Raw genomic sequence first — 19,402 nt, 5'->3', positions numbered from 1 at the left:
GATAGAGATGGATGATAAATAGATGAGTGAGAGAAGGGGGGGAATTATTAGATAGATAGATAGATAGATAGATAGATAGATAGATAGATAGATACGGATGATAAATAAATGAGAGAGAGAGAGGAATTATTAGATAGATAGATGGATGATAAATAGATGAGAGAGAGAGGAATTATTAGAGAGATAGAAAGATGGATGATAAATAGATGAGAGAGAGAGAGAGGAATTATTAGATAGATAGATAGAGATGGATGATAAATAGATGAGAGAGAGGAATTATTAGATAGATAGATAGATGGATGGATGGATAGATAGATAGATAGATAGATAGATAGATAGATAGATAGATAGATAGATATGGATGATAAATAAATGAGAGAGAGAGAGGAATTATTAGATAGATAGATAGATGGATGATAAATAGATGAGAGAGAGAGAAATTATTAGAGAGATAGAAAGATGGATGATAAATAGATGAGAGAGAGAGAGAGGAATTATTAGATAGATAGATAGATAGATAGAGATGGATGATAAATAGATGAGAGGAATTATTAGATAGATAGATAGATGATAGAGATAGATAGATAGATAGATAGATAGATAGATAGATAGATGAGAGACAGAGAGAGGAATTATTAGATAGATAGATAGATGGATGGATGATAAATAGATGAGAGAGAGAGGAATTATTAGATAGATGGATAGATAGATAGATAGATAGATAGATAGATGGATAGATAGATATGGATGATAAATAGATGAGGGGGGAATTATTAGATAGAGATGGATGATAAATAGATGAGGGAGGAATTATTAGCTAGCTAGCTAGATAATAGATAGATAGATAGATAGATAGATAGATAGATAGATAAAGGTAAAGGTTCCCCTCACACATCTGTGCTAGTCATTTCCGCCTTTAGGGGGCGCCAGTGCTCATCTCCGTTACAAAGCCGAAAAGCCACTGCTGTCCGAAGACGTCTCCATGGTCATGTGGCCGGCATGACTAAATGCCAAAGGCCCACAGAACGCTGTTCCCACCAAAGGGGTCCCTATTTTCCTACTTGCATTTTTTTTACACGCTTTCGAACTTCTAGATTGGCAGAAGCTGGGACAATGAACGGGAGCTCACTCCGTGATGCAGCGCTAGGGATTCGAACCACCAAACTGCCAACCTTTCTGATCGACAAGCTCAGCCTCTTAGCCACTGAGCCACTGCCTCCCTTTTAATAAAAGAATCATCTATACCATCTAACCTTTTTGTCGTTGCGTGCTGAGAGTGCGTGCATGCCTGCACCCACAATGCAATGCACGCGTGACACCCCCCCCAGCATGACCCCCTTCCCCCTGTGCATGCAAACATGTCTCCCACATGCACCCCATGCAGCAGATACCCGAAAATCAGCTGGCTAGCGGGAGGCATGCACGCATGTGCAGTGGAACTGAGCTGGGGCGACGGCTCGTGTGCCAGCAGAGATGGCTCTGCGTGCCACTTCCAGCACGCATGCAATAGGTTCGCCATCATGCATATATACTATATACTTATTATTTGCAAGCGGTCCTTGACTTACAACGCTTTAATGACCGTTTGAAGTTTCAATGGCACTGAGAAAAGTGACTTAATACCATGTTTCACACTTATGACTGTTGCCGCATCCCCAGGGTCAGGTGTTCAAAACTCAGGCACTTGGCAACGGGCTCATATTTATGACGGTCGCAGTGCCCAGGGGTCACATGACCCCCTTTTACGACCTTCTGACAAGCAAAGTGAAAGGAAGGGTAATTCAGGTTTTTTTAAAAGTTTTGTTTTGTTTTTCCCTTATCTATTTACAGGGAGGAAGCAAAACCTCCTTACAACTGGACAGCTCCAGAGGTGGTGAATTCAGCAGGTTCTGACCGGTTCTGGAGAACCGGTAGCGGAAATTTTGAATAGTTTGGAGAACCGGCCAATACCCACCTCTGACTGGCTCCGCCCCCATCTATTCTCCACCTCCCATCAAGTCCCAGCTGATCGGCTGGGTCTTCTTTGGTTGCCCTGCACAGGAGAACGGAGCTGGAAAGCAGGTTAGTGGGGTGGGGAGGGAATGGGATTTTGCAGTAACCTTCTCCTGCCAAGCCCACCAAGCCACGTCCACAGAACCAGTAGTAAATTTTTTTGAATCCCACAACTGAGCAGCTCCTTCCCAGTTGTGCTTCTCAGGGTTTATTTTTTTTTTTTTTTTAAAGTTTTATTTTGTTTCTCCCTTATGTGTTTACAGGAGGAAAGCAAAACCTTCTTACAACTGGACAGCTCCTTCCCAGTTGTGCTGATCAGGGTTTATTTTTATTTTTTAAAGTTTTATTTTGTTTCTCCCTTACCTGCTTAGAGGAGGAGAGCAAAACCTCCTTACAACTGGACAACTCCTTCCTACCAGTAGTTGTGTTTCTCAGGGTTTATTTAAAAAACAACAACAAAGTTTTGTTTTTCCCTTACCTGTTTATAGGAGGGAAGCAAACCTTACAACTCCTTCAAAAGTCATGTACCTAACGAATCAGGGTGGAAAGAAAGAAAGAAAGAAAGAAAGAAAGAAAGAAAGAAAGAAAGAAAGAAAGAAAGAAAGAAAGAAAGAAAGAAAGAAAGAAAAAGCCACATGGAATCGGAGGAGACAGACGGATCTCTATTTCCCATCCTCCTTGACATCAAGGTTTAGGTTAACAGAATTCAAGGTCTGGAGAGATTTGAGCAGAAAGCTGAATGGCCCCTTTGACATGCCTCCATTTCCGTCACACGAGAGTCATGGTTCCCCTCCCCACAAGTTATTTCTTACTACTTCTTTCCTGACATCTGGAGGCTCCTTTACACAGGCTTTCTGGAGAAGTAATTGGATTTTGCTCAGGGGAAGCAGCAGGCACAGGATGGCCCGGTGAAGGACAAGCTGTGTCACAGAACAGATGGCCACATGGGTGGGATTTCCCCTCCAGAGCCCAATTACGGGGGACTGAAGATGCTGGTGGCATCGGTGGCTGGCAAGATCCGTTCCTGTGGGAGGACAGTTTGACCTGTCCACTCATCACGATGACAGCTCATTACAGAACATTTCCCTCCCAATTCATCCCTCTTAAAAGCCCCCCAAATCCTGCTGGGGGTCCTCAACTTACTATCATTTACTGTGTTTCCCCAAAAATAAGACCCTGTCATACATATACATATACATATACATATATACATATACATATACATATACATATACATATACATATACATATACATATACATATACATATACATATATATATATATATATATATGGATCTTTAGTTATTCGGGTTCTCTCCCGCGTAAGATTCAAAGTATCTAGGCAACATTTGGCGAGGTCCCACTCGCCATCTTCAGGCTGGTGCTTTCGGCTTAGTGCCAGTGCAAGCAGTGTGTGACCGGAGCTGCCATCTCTCTATATACAAGTGGTGGGGATGGTGTGCTGGGCTGGTTGGCTGTGCTGCAGCCTCTTGATTGGTTGATGGAGTTGATGTTGGTATAATGGGCTGTGTAATGGCCTTTTGTTGTAGAGATATCCTGGATCTTGTGCTGTCATCTCCTGGGTCGTTAGCCTCTTGTGTTTTAACGGCTTGGGTAATGGGTTGTGTGATGGGCTTGTGAGTTCTTTTGTTGTGGTATCCTGGGTCTTGCGTTGTAATCTCCTGGGTCGTTTGTGTTTTGATCTCTTTTCGATTAGCCTCCTGTGTAGTAACAGCTTGGGTAATGGGTTGTGTGATGACCTTGTGAGATTTATTGCTGTGGTATCCTTGGTCTTGTGCTGTGATATCCTGGGTCATTTGCTGTGTTGTGACTTCTTGAGTTCTTGAGGTGTAGTTTCTTGAGTTTTCTGATGTGATGTCCTGAGCGGGTGGCTGTGATGTAGCATTTTGGGTTTTTAATATGGCTTTGAGTTTGGGGTCTGGGTCTGTGTTCGTTTGGCTTCGAGTTCGTGGTCGTGCCACATCTTCATGGTGGGGTCAGTTCACTTCATGTATGGTTCAGAGGAGTTTGAAGTGGGTAGTGATGCAGCTGCAGTGCGGCTTCTGGTCTGTGGTCGTGTCTCATCTGTGTGGGTGTGAGTCTGATTTTTACGTGGAAGTGTGGTGGTGGCATCTTGTGTGGCCCTCATGGGTGTGGGTCTGGTGTCATTTATCATGTTGGGTACTCGTCTGTTCATGAGGGCGGGTTTCCAAATGGCTGGTAAGCGGGAGGTGTCATCTCTTTTATTCATGCTGTGTGGGCGTTTTTCTATCTCTATGGCTTCTCTGATTATTCTGCTGCTGTGGTGTTCAGTTTTGGCGATAGTTCTGGTATTTTAAGGTCAATCTCATGTCCTGTGGCTTTGAGGTGTTGGACCAGGAAGAGGTTGGTTCTTCTTTTTGATTGAGTTCTTATGTTCTTCAACGCGTGCACTTATTCTTCTGTTAGTTTGTCCAATGTATGTGGTGAGGCAGGCAGTGCAGGGATTTCATATACTCCTTGGTTTTCTAACTCGATTTTGTCTTTAGGGTTTCTTAGGATGGTGGATATTTTTCTGTTTGTGCAGAATGCTGTTTTAATGTTGTGTTTTGGAGGATCTTGCTGATTTTGTCTGTAGTGCCTTTTATATATGGGAGGAGGGCTTTGCCGTTCTCTTGTTCTCTGTCTTGGATTTTGGTTGGGGTTTCTTTTTGGATTAGGTGGGTGATCTTCTTTCTTTGAAATCCATTGGCTGTTAGTACGTTGGTGAGAGTGTTTAGTTCGGTTTTTAGGTGTTGTTCATCAGCTAAGCATTTTGTTCTGGAGATGAGTGTCTCAGCTACGGAATTGATCTGTGCTGGGTGGTGGTGTGAGAGTGCGTGTAGATAGCGGTTTGTATGTGTTTTCTTTTGGTAGATGGTGTGTCCTAGGAGCCATTGGGTTTTTGTATACCAAGACATCTAGGAAGGGAAGTTGATTGTTAGCTTCTGTTTCCATGGTGAATTGTATTTTGGGGTGTAGGCTGTTGAGGTGTGTGAGGAAGTTGTTCAGTTTTTTCTTTCCTGTGTGGCCAGATTATGAAGGTGTCATCTACGTATCTGAGCCAGAGTTTGGGTTTGTGATCATATTTTTCTAGAGCTTGTGTTTCAAAGTGTTCCATGTAGAGGTTTGCGATGACAGGTGAGAGGGTGATCCCATGGGTGCTCCTTCTATTTGTTTGTATTTTTGTCCATTGTAGGTGAAGTATGTATTGGATAGACAGTGGTTGGTCAGATCTAGGATGTGCTTGGGGGTTGTATTTGTTTTGGATGGCTGTCAAGGCTTCTTTTATTGGCACTTGGGTGAAGAGGGATATGACATCGAAGCTAACTAGTAGGTCGCTGGGTTGTAAGTTTTGTTTCTTTATGATCTCGATGAACTGGAATGAGTTTCTTACATGTGAGTTGATGGATTCTGCATAGGGCTGTAGTTGTTTGGCGAGAAATTTGGCTAGGTTTTGTAGAGGTGAGCCTATGGAGCTGACTATTGGTCTAAGTGGAGTTCCTTCTTTGTGTATCTTGGGGAGACCATAAAGCTTAGGGCATCTGGATGATTTCTCTCTGGGTATGATTCTTTGTTGGATTTCTTCACTGATGGGGAGGCTTTTATTTTGGATCTGGTGGTTTTTCTAGGTAGGTGGTGGGGTCTGTCTTTAGGGGTTTGTATGTGGGGTCTAGGAGCTCTAGAAAATATGATCACAAACCCAAACTCTGGCTCAGATACGTAGATGACACCTTCATAATCTGGCCACACGGGAAAGAAAAACTGAACAACTTCCTCACACACCTCAACAGCCTACACCCCAAAATACAATTCACCATGGAAACAGAAGCTAACAATCAACTTCCCTTCCTAGATGTCTTGGTATACAAAAACCCAATGGCTCCCTAGGACACACCATCTACCAAAAGAAAACACATACAAACCGCTATCTACACGCACTCTCACACCACCACCCAGCACAGATCAATTCCGTAGCTGAGACACTCATCTCCAGAACAAAATGCTTAGCTGATGAACAACACCTAAAAACCGAATTAAACACTCTCACCAACGTACTAACAGCCAATGGATTTCAAAGAAAGAAGATCACCCACCTAATCCAAAAAGAAACCCCAACCAAAATCCAAGACAGAGAACAAGAGAAACGGCAAAGCCCTCCTCCCATATATAAAAGGCACTACAGACAAAATCAGCAAGATCCTCCAAAAACACAACATTAAAACAGCATTCTGCACAAACAGAGAAAATATCCACCATCCTAAGAAACCCTAAAGACAAAATCGAGTTAGAAAACCAAGGAGTATATGAAATCCCTGCACTGCCTGCCTCACCACATACATTGGACAAACTAACAGAAGAATAAGTGCACACGTTGAAGAACATAAGAACTCAATCAAAAAGAAGAACCGACCTCTTCCCTGGTCCAACACCTCAAAGCCACAGGACATGAGATTGACCTTAAAAATACCAGAACTATCGCCAAAACTGAACACCACAGCAGCAGAATAATCAGAGAAGCCATAGAGATAGAAAAACGCCCACACAGCATGAATAAAAGAGATGACACCTCCCGCTTACCAGCCATTTGGAAACCCGCCCTCATGAACAGACGAGTACCCAACATGATAATGACACCAGACCCACACCCATGAGGGCCACACAAGATGCCACCACCACACTTCCACGTAAAAATCAGACTCACACCCACACAGATGAGACACGACCACAGACCAGAAGCCGCACTGCAGCTGCATCACTACCCACTTCAAACTCCTCTGAACCATACATGAAGTGAACTGACCCCCACCATGAAGATGTGGCACGACCACGAACTCAAGCCAAGCGAACACAGACCCAGACCCCAAACTCAAAGCCATATTAAAAACCCAAAATGCTACATCACAGCCACCCGCTCAGGACATCACATCAGAAAACTCAAGAAACTACACCTCAAGAACTCAAGAAGTCACAACACAGCAAATGACCCAGGATATCACAGCACAAGACCAAGGATACCACAGCAATAAATCTCACAAGGTCATCACACAACCCATTACCCAAGCTGTTACTACACAGGAGGCTAATCAAAAGAGATCAAAACACAAACGACCCAGGAGATTACAACGCAAGACCCAGGATACCACAACAAAAGAACTCACAAGCCCATCACACAACCCATTACCCAAGCCGTTAAAACACAAGGGGCTAACGACCCAGGAGATGACAGCACAAGATCCAGGATATCTCTACAACAAAGGCCATTACACAGCCCATTATACCAACATCAACTCCATCAACCAATCAGAGGCTGCAGCACAGCCAACCAGCCCAGCACACCATCCCCCACCACTTGTATATAGAGAGATGGCAGCTCCGGTCACACACTGCTTGCACTGGCACTAAGCCGAAAGCACCAGCCTGAAGATGGCAGTGGGATAACGTTGCCTAGATACTTTGAATCTTACGCGGAGAGAACCGAATAACCAAAGATCCACATACAAATACCGAGAACCTCAGAAAACAAATATATATATATATATATATATATATTTCTTAAGTTTTCGTGGGTACTTACATGTATGGTATTCAGCTTTGTTAGGGTATTTTCCCACATCATTGTAGTTGTTCTTTTAAAGTTGTAGCAACGTTTCGGCAGAATCTCATCTGCCATCATCAGGCTTCTGTATTGTGTTCATCTGGCAGACGAACGAACACAATACAGACGAACACAATACAGACAAACACAATACAGAAGCCTGATGATGGCAGATGAGATTCTGCTGAAACGTTGCTACAACTTTAAAAGCACAACTACAATGACGTGGGAAAATACCCGAACAAAGCTGAATGCCATATCTATCTATCTATCTATCTATCTATCTATCTATCTATCTATCTATCTATCTATCTATCATCTATCTATCTATCTATCTATCTATCTATCTATCTATCTATCTATCTATCTATCTATCTATCATCTCTCCATAAAAAAGGCACCAGGTCTTATTTTTGGGGAATGGTATCCACTGACTAATCTCACTTACGCGCATCACCCCCAGCCTCCTTTTCGCTGTCAGAGGCCTTCAGGAACTTCTTCTTCTGCGGCTGGCAAGGCTTTCCCGAAGGCCTCTGCAGCCAATAATGGAGTTCTGGATCGATCCAGAGTTTTGTTACCAGTTCCAGAGGCCTCCGGGAAAGCCTTGCCAGCCTTGCCGGCTGCAGAAGAAATGGGCCGGCAAGGCAGCCGTCGGGGTGTGTGAGGCCTGGCTACAACCGTCCAAAGTTAAGTAGTAGGGCAGCTCCACCCCTCATTCCCACCCTAGCTTAGGGTGATTGCTGGAATCCTGACACTTTCCTTGCATTTGCATAACAAGCTAGTTATGATTATACCCATTTTCTGGATGTGTATAGTACAACCGAGTGAGCGGTATTTGCATAACATAAGGAAAGAGAAGGGAAGGGAAGGGAAGGGAAAGAAAGACAAAGATATGGCAATAGAGAAAAAGGGAAGGAAAGGAAAAGGAAAGGAGATAGAAGAGAATGAAAAGAAAGAAAAGGAAAGGAAGAAGAAAGACCTGGCAATAGAGAAAAAGTGGGTAGGGGAGGCAAGGAGAAGGGAAGGGAAGGGAGGAGAGGAGAGGAGAGGAGAAGAGAAGAGAAGAGAAGAGGGAAGGGAAGAAAAGTCACTTTAGTGCAATGGTGAAGGTACTGCGATGGTGAGTTCTAATCCTGCCTTTGGCATGAAAGCTGACTGGGTGATTTTGGGCCAATTACTAGGAGACTATGAGTTCTAGTCCTGCCTTAGGCATGAAAGCTGGCTGGGTGATGGCGAGCCAATCACCAAGGGCCTGAGAGTTCTAGTCCCACATTAGGCCTGAAAGCCAGCTGGATGACTTTGGGCCAAACACCAGGAGACGGTGAGTTCTAGTCCCCTATTAGCCACAAAAGCCGGCTGGATCACTTTGAGGCAGTCATTTCAGACCAACCCACCTCACAGGGTTGTTGTTGGGAGGAAAACAGGGGGAGGAAAGAGCATGCATTAGGTATCTATTGCCCTGAGTTGTCTGTAAAAACAATACAGATGGAATGACAATAAATAAATGAGCAATAACCCAGTTTAAAAAGTTTGGGGAAACGGAAGTGTGTGTAGTGGCCCGCCAGCGTCCAGTGGAGCTGGTAGCAGATTCGGACACTGAGGAGGTTGCGGAAGAACATGGGCCTGTCCTGGAGTCTGGGGAAGGCTTTGTTGAGTACTTTGTGTCAGAGGCAGAGATGGGGCCAGGGCTGCCTTGACAGTTATCAGCTGCCTTCAGAGTCAGATATCAGTGGGGAAGAAGTACAGCTGGAGCCTGTTCCCAGTGTGCGCATGTGCAGAGCTGCCCGAAGAAGGGAACAGCTAAGGAACAAGGGCCCACTTGGGAATAAAGCCACAGGTGGATGGTAAATGGCTCCTCCCATAGGGAATAAAAGAAGAGCGAAAGGGGAGTGGGATTTTGCAGGAGACAATTATTTCATTTGGGTGAAGATCTGTTCCTGCATTCTTGCCAAGTATTGTCTGCTACAGTGTGGCCTCTGAAAGATATCGGCCTGGCAACTCTCCAAGCCTGATCAAGGTCTGTAATTGTGAACTCTCTTGAAAGTCTCTTGGCCAGGACTTTGGTGGAGAGGAATTTACTTTAACCTAAATAAAAGGGGGTTTATCAGGACGAGGAGTTGGCTTTGTACTGTTGCAGAAGCTCAGGCCAGAACAGTGTGCATCCCATGTGCCTGATCTGTTGTGCGAACAGTCTCAAAACTTCCCGAGGCGAGAGCTTTTTTTGCGAATACACCAAAGCTGGCATTGTGTAACGTTGTGCAATAAGGAAAAAAAAACAAAAAACAAACCCAGAGTGCAAAATCAATTCATAACGCCGACGATTATGCGAACAGATGCAATCCGAAATTACAGAAAGCTGTTTTGCTTACGTGCAAGTTTTGGAAGATGTCGCTCCAAAAAATAAAAAAATCACAATATTTCTGTTCTTTTTTCTTCTTCTTCCTAAAGATGGGTGGATGGGGGAAATAAAGAACCTCAAGACCCGCTTTCCCCCCCCCAATCTGTCCCGTGCCTGCTAGCCAAGCGATAAACAGCTGGAGCTGAAGTCCAAACAATAATAATTAGAATGATTGTTCTCCTTCAGAATGGCGAATAAGCTGGGATTGGACTTCCCATTCAGCCTAGCACTTCTGCGTAATTGTAGATTGCCTTTTGCGATAATGACTGGTTTGTGCCAGCCTGGAATATATATGCCGGTTTTGTGTGTGTGTGTGTGTTTTTTTTTGCAACGCAAGCTATTTTTCCTATTTTGCATCGCTGTGCTCAAATATTTGGGTGGACGGCCGAGATCGGACTTTCTTTTGAATTCTGCTTCTCTGGTCTTCTCGCAAGGAAGCAGAAAAGATTTCTTATTTTCATAGTTCATTAAGCGACCATCCGAAGTTACAATAGCCCTGAAAAAAGTGACCACGATGACTGCTTTTCACACTTACAAACCGTTGCAGAGTCTCCATGGTCCCCTGATCAAAATTCAGACACTTGGCAACTGACTTGTATCTATGACGGTTGCAGTGTGTGTGTGTGTGTGTGTTTTATGAAGTCGTGATTTATGGTCCTGAACCATTAGTGTTGTGGCCTGCCAGCAGAGCTGGTGGCAGACTTGGACAGTTGGTAGACTCGGGACAGTGAGGAGGTTGGGAAGAAACATGGGCCAGTTCTGGAGTCTGGGGAAGGTTCTGATGAGGGCTCTGCGTCAGAGACAGAGATGGGGCCAGGGCTGACTGACAGTTATCAGCTGCCTTCAGAATCGGAGATCAGTGAGGAAGAAGAACAGCTGGAGCCTGTTCCCAGTGTGCACATGTGCAGAGCTGCCAGGAGAAGGGAACAGCTAAGGAACAAGGGCCAACTCGGGAATAAAGGCTCAGGTGGACAGTGAATGGCCCCCAGTGAACAAAGAGGAGCGAAAGGGGAGTCGGGTTTGCAAGAGGCAATTAGTTCAATTCATTCGGGTGAAGATTTGTTCCTGACTTCTTGCCAAGTATTTGCTGCTACAGCATGGCGTTTGGAAGATATCAGCCTGGCAACTCTCCCAGCCTGATAAAGGTCTGTAGTTGTGAAATCTCATGAAAGACTTTTTACCGGGACTTTGCTGGAGAGGAATTCCCTTGAACCTAAATAAAAGGGGTTTTATCGGGACGAGGAGTTCGGCTTCGTGATCTTGGGAAGGTCTAGGTCAGAACAATTAGGTACAAATTTATATTGAAGGAAAGTACAGTCTCTCCTCGGCTTAAAACCATCTTTTTAGTAACTGCTCTAAGTTACAACGGCACTGGAAAACAGTGACTTATGACCGTGTTTCATACTTACAACCGGTGCATCATGGTCCCATGATCAAAATTCAGACCCTTGTCATCTGACTCACATTTATGATGGCTGCAGTGTCCTGGGGTCTTGTGATTCCTTTTTACGGCCTTTTGCCAGAGTCACTATAACCACCGTGTGGCTAACTTAACGACCACCATGATTCACTCAACAACTGTGGGAAGAAACGGAGCCAAATTCACTTCATGGCTTTCTCACTTAACAACAGAAACGGGGAGGAGGCACCGTTGTGGTCGTAACTCAAGGACTACCCGGGTGCCTTTAAATCCCGCTCAGTCATGGATCACGCACACAAACCTGAGGGATGATGCAGAACCTTTTATTACAAAAATATCTTGCAAGCGAAAAACAAAACAAAACAAAACAGGAGTGAAAAAAATTATTAAGGTGCAAATTCATACAAACACATACTTTTCTGATCCACGACAAATATATCCCAACAACTTCAATAATGCCTCCCTCCCCCCCTCCCCTGGCCTTAGTTCCATTATCCTTCCTGCAAACCAAGGCCAAGCACTGAGGCTATTTCACAATCTGAGAGGGATGCTCACGGTTGTTTGGACTCCGTTTCCCAGAATTCCTTTAGCTGTGGAAGATGGAATTCTGGGAATTGAAGTCCAAGGCTTCAAGCAGGCAATGCCAGGTAGGTGAAGGTTACTCTACATCAGGGATGTCCAGCCTTTTAAAGACTTGTGGACTTCATCTCCCAGAATTCCACAGCCAGCCATATTTTTAAGATTTGTGGACTTCATCTCCCAGAATTCCCCAGCCAGTCATATTTTTAAGACTTCGGCTCCCAGAATTCCCCAGCCAGCCACATTTTTAAGACTTGTGGACTTCAGCTCTCAGAATTCCAGAGTCAGCCATATTTTTAAGACTTGTGGACTTCAGCTCCCAGAATTCCCCAGCCAGCCATATTTTTAAGACTTGTGGACTTCAGCTCCCAGAATTCCACAGTCAACTATATTTTTAAGACTTCAGCTCCCAGAATTCCCCAGCCAGCCATATTTTTAGGAGTTCAGCTCCCAGAATTCCCCAGCCAGCCACATTTTTAAGACTTGTGGACTTTAGTTCCCAGAATTCCAGAGTCAGCCATATTTTTAAGACTTGTGGACTTCAGCTCCCAGAATTCCTCAGCCAGCCATATTTTTAAGACTTGTGAACTTCAACTCTCAAAATTGCCCAGTCAGCCATATTTTTAAGACTTCAGCTCCCAGAATTCCATAGCCAGCATGACTGCTGGGGAATTCTGGGAGTTGAAGTCCACAAGTTTTAAAATATGCCCACAAGTCATCAAATATGGCTGACTGAGGAATTCTGGGAGCTGAAGTCCACAAATCTTAAGAGTCCCCAAGGTTGGACATCCCTGCTTTACACAATCATTAATCACTTCCCCATTCTCTGTTTTGCAGAATATTGGACCTGCTCAAATTTTGACCATCCCCTTCCAAGCAACAGGCTCTTAAGCTTCCTTGTCACCGTGGGAGCGCTCGTAAGTTAAAGCAGTCAAACAGCTGGTGTGTGAGATCTTCGCCATGCTGGTGTGTCAGCCCCAAAGGGCAGCCGTGAGTCAACCCAAAGAGGCCACCTCCTTCTCCGTCGTCTTCATGAGCCTGCAAGCATCACAACCAGCTTTGTTCCACTCCATGGTGTGGCACAGCACTAGGGAGTGAGAATTCGGAGCTGAGATGGATGAGGCAGAGCAGAAGGGGAGGTGGAACAAAAGAGCCAAGCTTCAACAGTGGTTGCCGGCCAGAAGGAACATCTACCTTGGCTTTGTGGGACATGCCAAACCATTGTCTTTCCCAAAGGACATGCTGTCCTTTAGTCCTTCCTCAGCAGGGATGGAGAAATGGAGGCCTTCAGATGTTCTAGAACTACAATGGCGAGAATGAGACCTCCTGGGAGATGTAGTTCTTCAAGGTCTGGAGGGCCTTGAAGTTCTCCCCTCACTTGGTTTCTGCAAACTAGGAAGGTCCGTGAGGATTTGATAGCTTGCCCCGATCCCTGAATTCCAGCCTCACATCTTCCCTCTTGGATCCTTAACATAGACATGACTTCTCCCCTCGTGTTTAAGAAAAAGCAGGGACTTCAGCAGGATCTGGACCCCCAAATTCCCTCTCCCCCCCCTAGCTCTACCAGGTGAACCTCCAAGGGTTCTGTGATGGGATCTTGAATGAGCTACGGTGAAAAGGGGATGTCATCGAACCCAAGGTGAAGGGGGCCTTCAAAGGTTTGATGGGGAGCCAGCCAAAAAGCAGCAGAGGACAGGCAAGAAGGAAGGTGAGGGGAATCTTCTGCCTTTGGAAGGAATGGCAGATCCCTCAAGAAGGTCCATGTCCCTTCCTGGGACCTGTTGAGATCTTTTTGGGATCCTCAAGACGGACACTGGTTGCAAGATGGACACGGGAGTATTGGAAGACATCCCTTCTGCTTCCCTTCCTCCTTCCGCGTCCACCAAAATGGGCAGTTAGTGTCCCTAAACATTATAGTTAAGGAGGAACACAACAAGGAGGACCTTGGAAAAAAAAACCATCAAGAAGAATGTCGGTTACTGGTAGCAGGAGCCACAGACAGTGGGTTGCGAAGGTTCGGAGCAGCCTTCCCCAGCTTGGCAACTTCTCAAGAAGTTGGGACTACAGCTCCCATCACCATCTGGAGGGCGTTGGACTTCTTCCCCAATGCTCAGGCCCTTCCTTGTTTCCCCCCCCGATTCTCTTTTCACACTAGTGCTAAGTACACAGTACTACACTCACTTACAAAGAACGTACACAAATATTGGTATTTTTTTTTTTTTAGTTGTAAAAGGAGTATACAGTTATAATGTTGAACAGTCAACATAGCAGTACAGCAGCATCTCGTGAGGTGCCCCTAAACGCAGAGGTCTCCAATCTTGGCAACTTTAAGACTGGTGGACTTCAACTCCCAGAATTCTGGGAGTTGAAGTCCACCAGTCTTAAAGTTGCCAAGTTTGGGGACCCCTGCCCTAACTTGTAAGATAGGCAAATGGACCTCCATGTTTAGGGAGTGCCTTCTCCTTCCCTCTCTCTTATTCAACTGGACTTCCAGAATGGAGGAAGGAAAAAAAATATATGAGTGACTTAAGGAAGATGGGAGTGAAAGAAAAACCAGCTCCACAGATCTGACGGGTCGGAAGAGAAGAAATCACAAAATGAAGGGATGGGTTGACCTGCCCACAGGCCAAACCACATCGAGCCCCTGTTTCTCCCTCCTTTCATCTGGAGATGTTTCCCAAAGCTCCATCCACTTGGGAGGAGATCAAGAAGACATCCCATCCTCCCAAAGCCACCCCCAGCCTCGTTTTCTCGCTCAACTGTGGTCCTTCTCGGCACCCACTGGATGAATTCACAAGCGAACGTCTACGGTGGAGCTACAGAGAAGACACGGTGCACAATGTTGTAAACTGGGACGATCTCCAAACGTGGCCACTTTTAAGACATTGTGGACTTCAACTCCCAGAATCCCCCCCAGACAGCCACACTCTGGTCTAAACTTCTGGTCCAAATCCTCAACTAAGACAATGGTCTTCAAGACAACGGTCTTCAAGACAACGGTCTTCAAACTTGGCAAGTTTAAGACTTGTGGACTTCCAATTCCCAGAATTCCTGAGCTAACAATGACTGTGGAGGAGGAATTCTGGGAGTTGGAAGTCCACAAATCTTAAAGCTGTCAAGTCTGAAGACCCCTGTTTTAAGATCTTAACCCCACGAGATGGCTGGGGTGGGGATTCTGGGAATCTTCAAAGTGGCCACGTTGGGATACCCCTGCTGTAGACTTATCTTTTGGGAGACATACTGTCTTTTCTACGAGGATGGTGGAAAGAGAAGGGAGAGCCAACTTTCAGAAACACACACACAAACACACACACACACAGAGATCTTTACCGTTAAAGAGTTACTCTTAGCTTACTATGGGAGAAGGCCAGTAACAAAGATCGTGGATGGGTCAGGAACCCAAGTGATTATTCAGTGAGGTTTCCTAATTTCCTAAGGCCCGAGTAGACCACCGAGGCTGCGATCCATCGTTTCCTTCAAATGAGAAGTCCTTAAGGGAAGAAATGTTGAGAAGAAGAAGAAAGAAGGAGAAGGAGGAGGAGGAGGAGGAGGAGGAGGAGGAGGAAGAGGAAGAAGAAAAGAAGAAGAAGAAGAAGAAGAAGAAGAAGAAGAAGAAGAAGAAGAAGAAGAAGAAGAAGAAGAAGAAGAAGAAGAAGAAGAAGAAAAAAGAAGAAAGAAGAGGAGGAAGGAAGGAAGAAGAAGAAGAAGAAGAAGAAGAAGAAGAAGAAGAAGAAGAAGAAGAAGAAGAAGAAGAAGAAGAAGAAGAAGAAGAAGAAGAAGAAGAAGGAGAGTGACACTTGAGAAGGTTTTTCTACGGATTGTGGCCTTGCCAGCAAAAGCCCAACTGAAGCTAACTAAGCTAAAGAGGCACGTCTCGTCAAAGGAGAAACCGAGGAAGTATCTGCGGGGTTAGAGTAAAGCAAAATGAAAGAGACACCATCTTGGCCAAACATGGAGGCGTCTTGTGCCCAGAAGCACTTGGGAAGGAATCTTCCTCCTCCTCCCCTTCTCCTGAAGTCTAGTCAAAGACCTCGGAAGGGGGCAGTGCCCAATCCAAAAGGTTGGCTTATTTTAGTTTTAGGGGTGAGCAGGGTCCCCCGACGGGAGGAAGGAATAACCTCAAGGTGGCATCTCAGCTGCTTGGGTGATCTCCAAGGCCAACGAGAAGGGCTTCCCTCAGGAAGAGCCGGACGCGGCAACCGGGCCTGCATCCCCAGGCCGCTCGTAGTCTTGCTCACCGTCCTCGGCGGCGTGTTGACGAAGTTACGAGGAAGGGCGTGGAGGTGCTCGGGTGAGAAAAAAGCCATGTTAGATCCGACGTGACGTCTTCCCGTCCGCTTGGCGAGCAGGGGAGGAAGAAGCTCACAAATAAACAAAACCAGGATGCAGCTGTGAGTAGCACCAAACAGTTTGCAAGGAACCTCCTCCGGGACCTGGGAGGAGCACGACACCGAGAGTCCAAGCCCTAGCAGAAGATTTTCCCCCCAACTCACTGGTCAGAGGTCCTTTCGAGCCCCTCTTTAAGCAGCCACCTCCTCCTCCTCCTCCTCCTCTTCCGGAGAATCACTTATTCTGCACCTGGACGCTGGCGTACTCCGAACTCGCTTCCTCGGCCTTCGGGGACGGCCGCTTGGGGGCTTTGTTCAGCTGCACCATATCCAAGTCCGCGTAGGTGACGTTGTCCTCGTTGGGCAAGGGTTGCACTGCCTGCAGGGTGGCGTACTCCGACTGCAGGGGGCTTTCCACCCTTGGACAGGGTCTCTTCTGGGCCACCTTGTCAAAGTTTAGGTCTGCGTAGGCCATGTTGTTTGGGTCGGCGTCCTGAGTGCGCAGCAGCGGAAAGGGAGGGAAGGGCGGGGCAGAGGGAAAAAAAAGGGGGATGGAAGGAGAAAAGAAAAGAGACATTTAAAATTTTTGTTTTTTTCTTGAAAGAATAGAAGAGAATAGGTCAGGGTTGAATGGAGGGGTCCTTGGTGCTCTCTGAGGTTTCTTGCAGACGTTGCGTGAGCCAACTGTCAGGGCTCCAACAAATCCACCCCCCCATTCAAATCATAAGTCTCTAGCCGCATCTCTCAGAGAAAATAAAATTGATTAGAAGTGGCCATGTTGGTGTTAGCTGGGTGCCGGCGACACTAAAATACATCATTTCCCCCTTTCCCCATGGTCTTCCCCCCACCCCCTGGATGTATAATTCTCCAATGGGACACATCCATAGCCAAGAGTCATCAATTGTGCTCTCCAGTAATATTCTGGCGCTCCAACAACTTTGGGCTGCCAAGGCGATTATCTAGGCACGTAAGGAATGCCTTGTTTTCCCCCACTCCCTTTTTCTGGCAGCTAAAAAGACCAAAGGAATATCTTTTTAGTTGACAGCAGGTTTGATATTTATAATAATTTTGTCAGGGCTCCAACAAATCCACCCCCATTCAAATCATAAGTCTCTAGCCGCATCTCTTAGAGTAAAAAAATATATGCTTTATTAGGAATGGCCATGTTGGCGTTAGCTGGGTGCAGCCGACATTAAAAATACACCATTCATTTCCCCCTTTGACCCTGGATGTATATTCTCCAATGGGACGCATCCATAGCCAAGAGGCATCAATCATGCTCTCCAGTAATAATCTTGCACTCCAACAGCTTCGGCTGCCTAGCAATTATCTGAGGCATTTAAGGAATGCACTGCTTTCCCCCACTCCCTTTCTGCTTGCAACTCGAACGACCAAAGGAGTATTTTTTTTTTTAAGTTGACACCAACTAGGGAACATCATCAGGGCTAGAAGGGGCTGGAGGAGAAGGGGAGGAATAACAGAATCGGAAGGGACCTTGGAGGTCTTCTAGTCCAACCCCCTGCCCAAGCAGAAAACCCTATGCCAGTGATAAGCTAACCTTTTGTCGTTGCATGCTGAAAGTGCAGTGCATGCGCGACCCCTCCCCGGCACATGTGCACACCCCGCTCTGTGCTCCCCCGCATATGTGTCTCCCACATGCGCCCCACCCCCATGCATGCGTGGCAGACACCCAACAATCAGCTGGCTGGCAGGAGGCGTGCGTGCATTACGCAGTGGGATTGAGCTGGGGCGACGGCTGGTGTGCCGGCAGAGATGGCTCTGCTTGTCACTTCGGGCATGCGTGCAATAGGTTCGCCTAGACCATTTCAGACCAATGGTTTGTCCCATCTCTTCTTTAAAACCTCCAGTGCTGGAGCACCAACAACATCTAGAAGCAAGCAGTTCCACTGGTTAATAGTCCTCACCGTTAGGAAATTTCTCCTTAGTCCTAGGTTGCTTCTCTCCTTGGTGGGTTTCCACCCATTGCTTCTTGTTCTACCCTCAGGTGCTTTGGAGAATAGCTTGACTCCTTCTTTTTTGGGGGCAGCCCCTTAAATATTCCAAGACTGCTATCATGTTTCCCCTAGTCCCGTGATGGTGAATGTGTTATGTCTCACCTGTGCCAACGAGGTGAGAAGTCCAAGTTTCCAAAGGAATATAAACAAGCAGACAAGTCCAGTAATGACAGGGTTAAATTCCTTGAGCCAGGAAAGTTCTTGGCAGACTCACACAAGCTGTCTGCCAAGTCCAATAATAAAGCAAGAACATAAATCACAGGCTATCGCCACACACAGAATCTTTCGAAGCTTCTCTCACAAATTAACACGTTGTCCCGAACAAGAACCCAGAGCTAACACACCCACTTTTATTCCCTGTGGGGCGTGTCAGTCTCTCATTTGTCCTTTCTTTCTGTGTTGCATCTCACGCTTTTGCCTGCGTCTTTGCCTCGCATCAAACCAACATTCCTCAGCCAGAGGCTCTGAAACGCCCTCCTGGTTATCTGCCGACACCTGAGGCACAACCAGGGAGGAAGGTCTTGCCGAAGAGGAAAGTCCTGGGGAGGAAGGCAATTCCAAATCCTCTAACAAAGCAGGCTCAAACCTCAGAGCCAAATCCTCCTCTTCCTCATTATCCAAGTCTGTGTCCTCTAACAGAGCAGGCTCAAACCTCCGAGTCACAACATGAATGCATGGCACGCGTGCCAGAAGTAGCATGCAGAGCCATCTCTCTGGGCATGCCAACCGTTGCTCGTTGCTCTGGTCTTAATGCACGCAAGAAACCAGGAGACCAGGCGGCTGGCACGCATGCGCTCACCGGAAACCGGAAGCTCAGCTTCCCATGCGTGCATGCACTTTGGGGATCTGCTCTTCGCGCTGAAAAGGTTCGCCAACACCTGCCCCCCCTGGTCCTTCTTTTCATTAAAGTAGACCTACCCAATTCCAGCAACCGTTCTTCATATATTTTAGCCTCCAGTCCCCTAACCATCTTTGTTGCTCTTCTCTGCACTCTTTTTTTTTACAGTCTCAACATGTTTTTGGTACGGTGGCAGCCAAAATTGGATGGAATA

General features: G+C 46.1%; 2 protein-coding genes across 2 annotated transcripts in view; both read right to left on the bottom strand.

Annotated features, from left to right (window-relative positions):
* FNDC11 (fibronectin type III domain containing 11) overlaps window positions 1–19,402 on the bottom strand; it is a 248,220-nt gene that overhangs the window by 149,029 nt on the left and 79,789 nt on the right. The window lies entirely within an intron of this gene.
* The window catches only part of LOC113427340 (tyrosine-protein phosphatase non-receptor type substrate 1), a 178,891-nt gene continuing 175,167 nt past the window's right edge, over window positions 15,679–19,402 (bottom strand). The window contains exon 9 of the mRNA XM_087962356.1: window positions 15,679–16,828. Within this exon, the coding sequence (XP_087818482.1) occupies window positions 16,571–16,828 (258 nt within the window). The 3' untranslated portion in view covers window positions 15,679–16,570. The remainder of the gene's footprint in view (window positions 16,829–19,402) is intronic.

This window comes from Notechis scutatus, chromosome 3, assembly GCF_049901735.1.
Source record: "Notechis scutatus isolate UNSWTSFEM ecotype Mainland chromosome 3, rNotScu1.2, whole genome shotgun sequence".
Taxonomy (NCBI): domain Eukaryota; kingdom Metazoa; phylum Chordata; class Lepidosauria; order Squamata; family Elapidae; genus Notechis; species Notechis scutatus.
The sequence above is the reverse complement of the archived record's forward strand: the minus strand, read 5'-3'. Positions and strand labels throughout refer to the sequence as shown.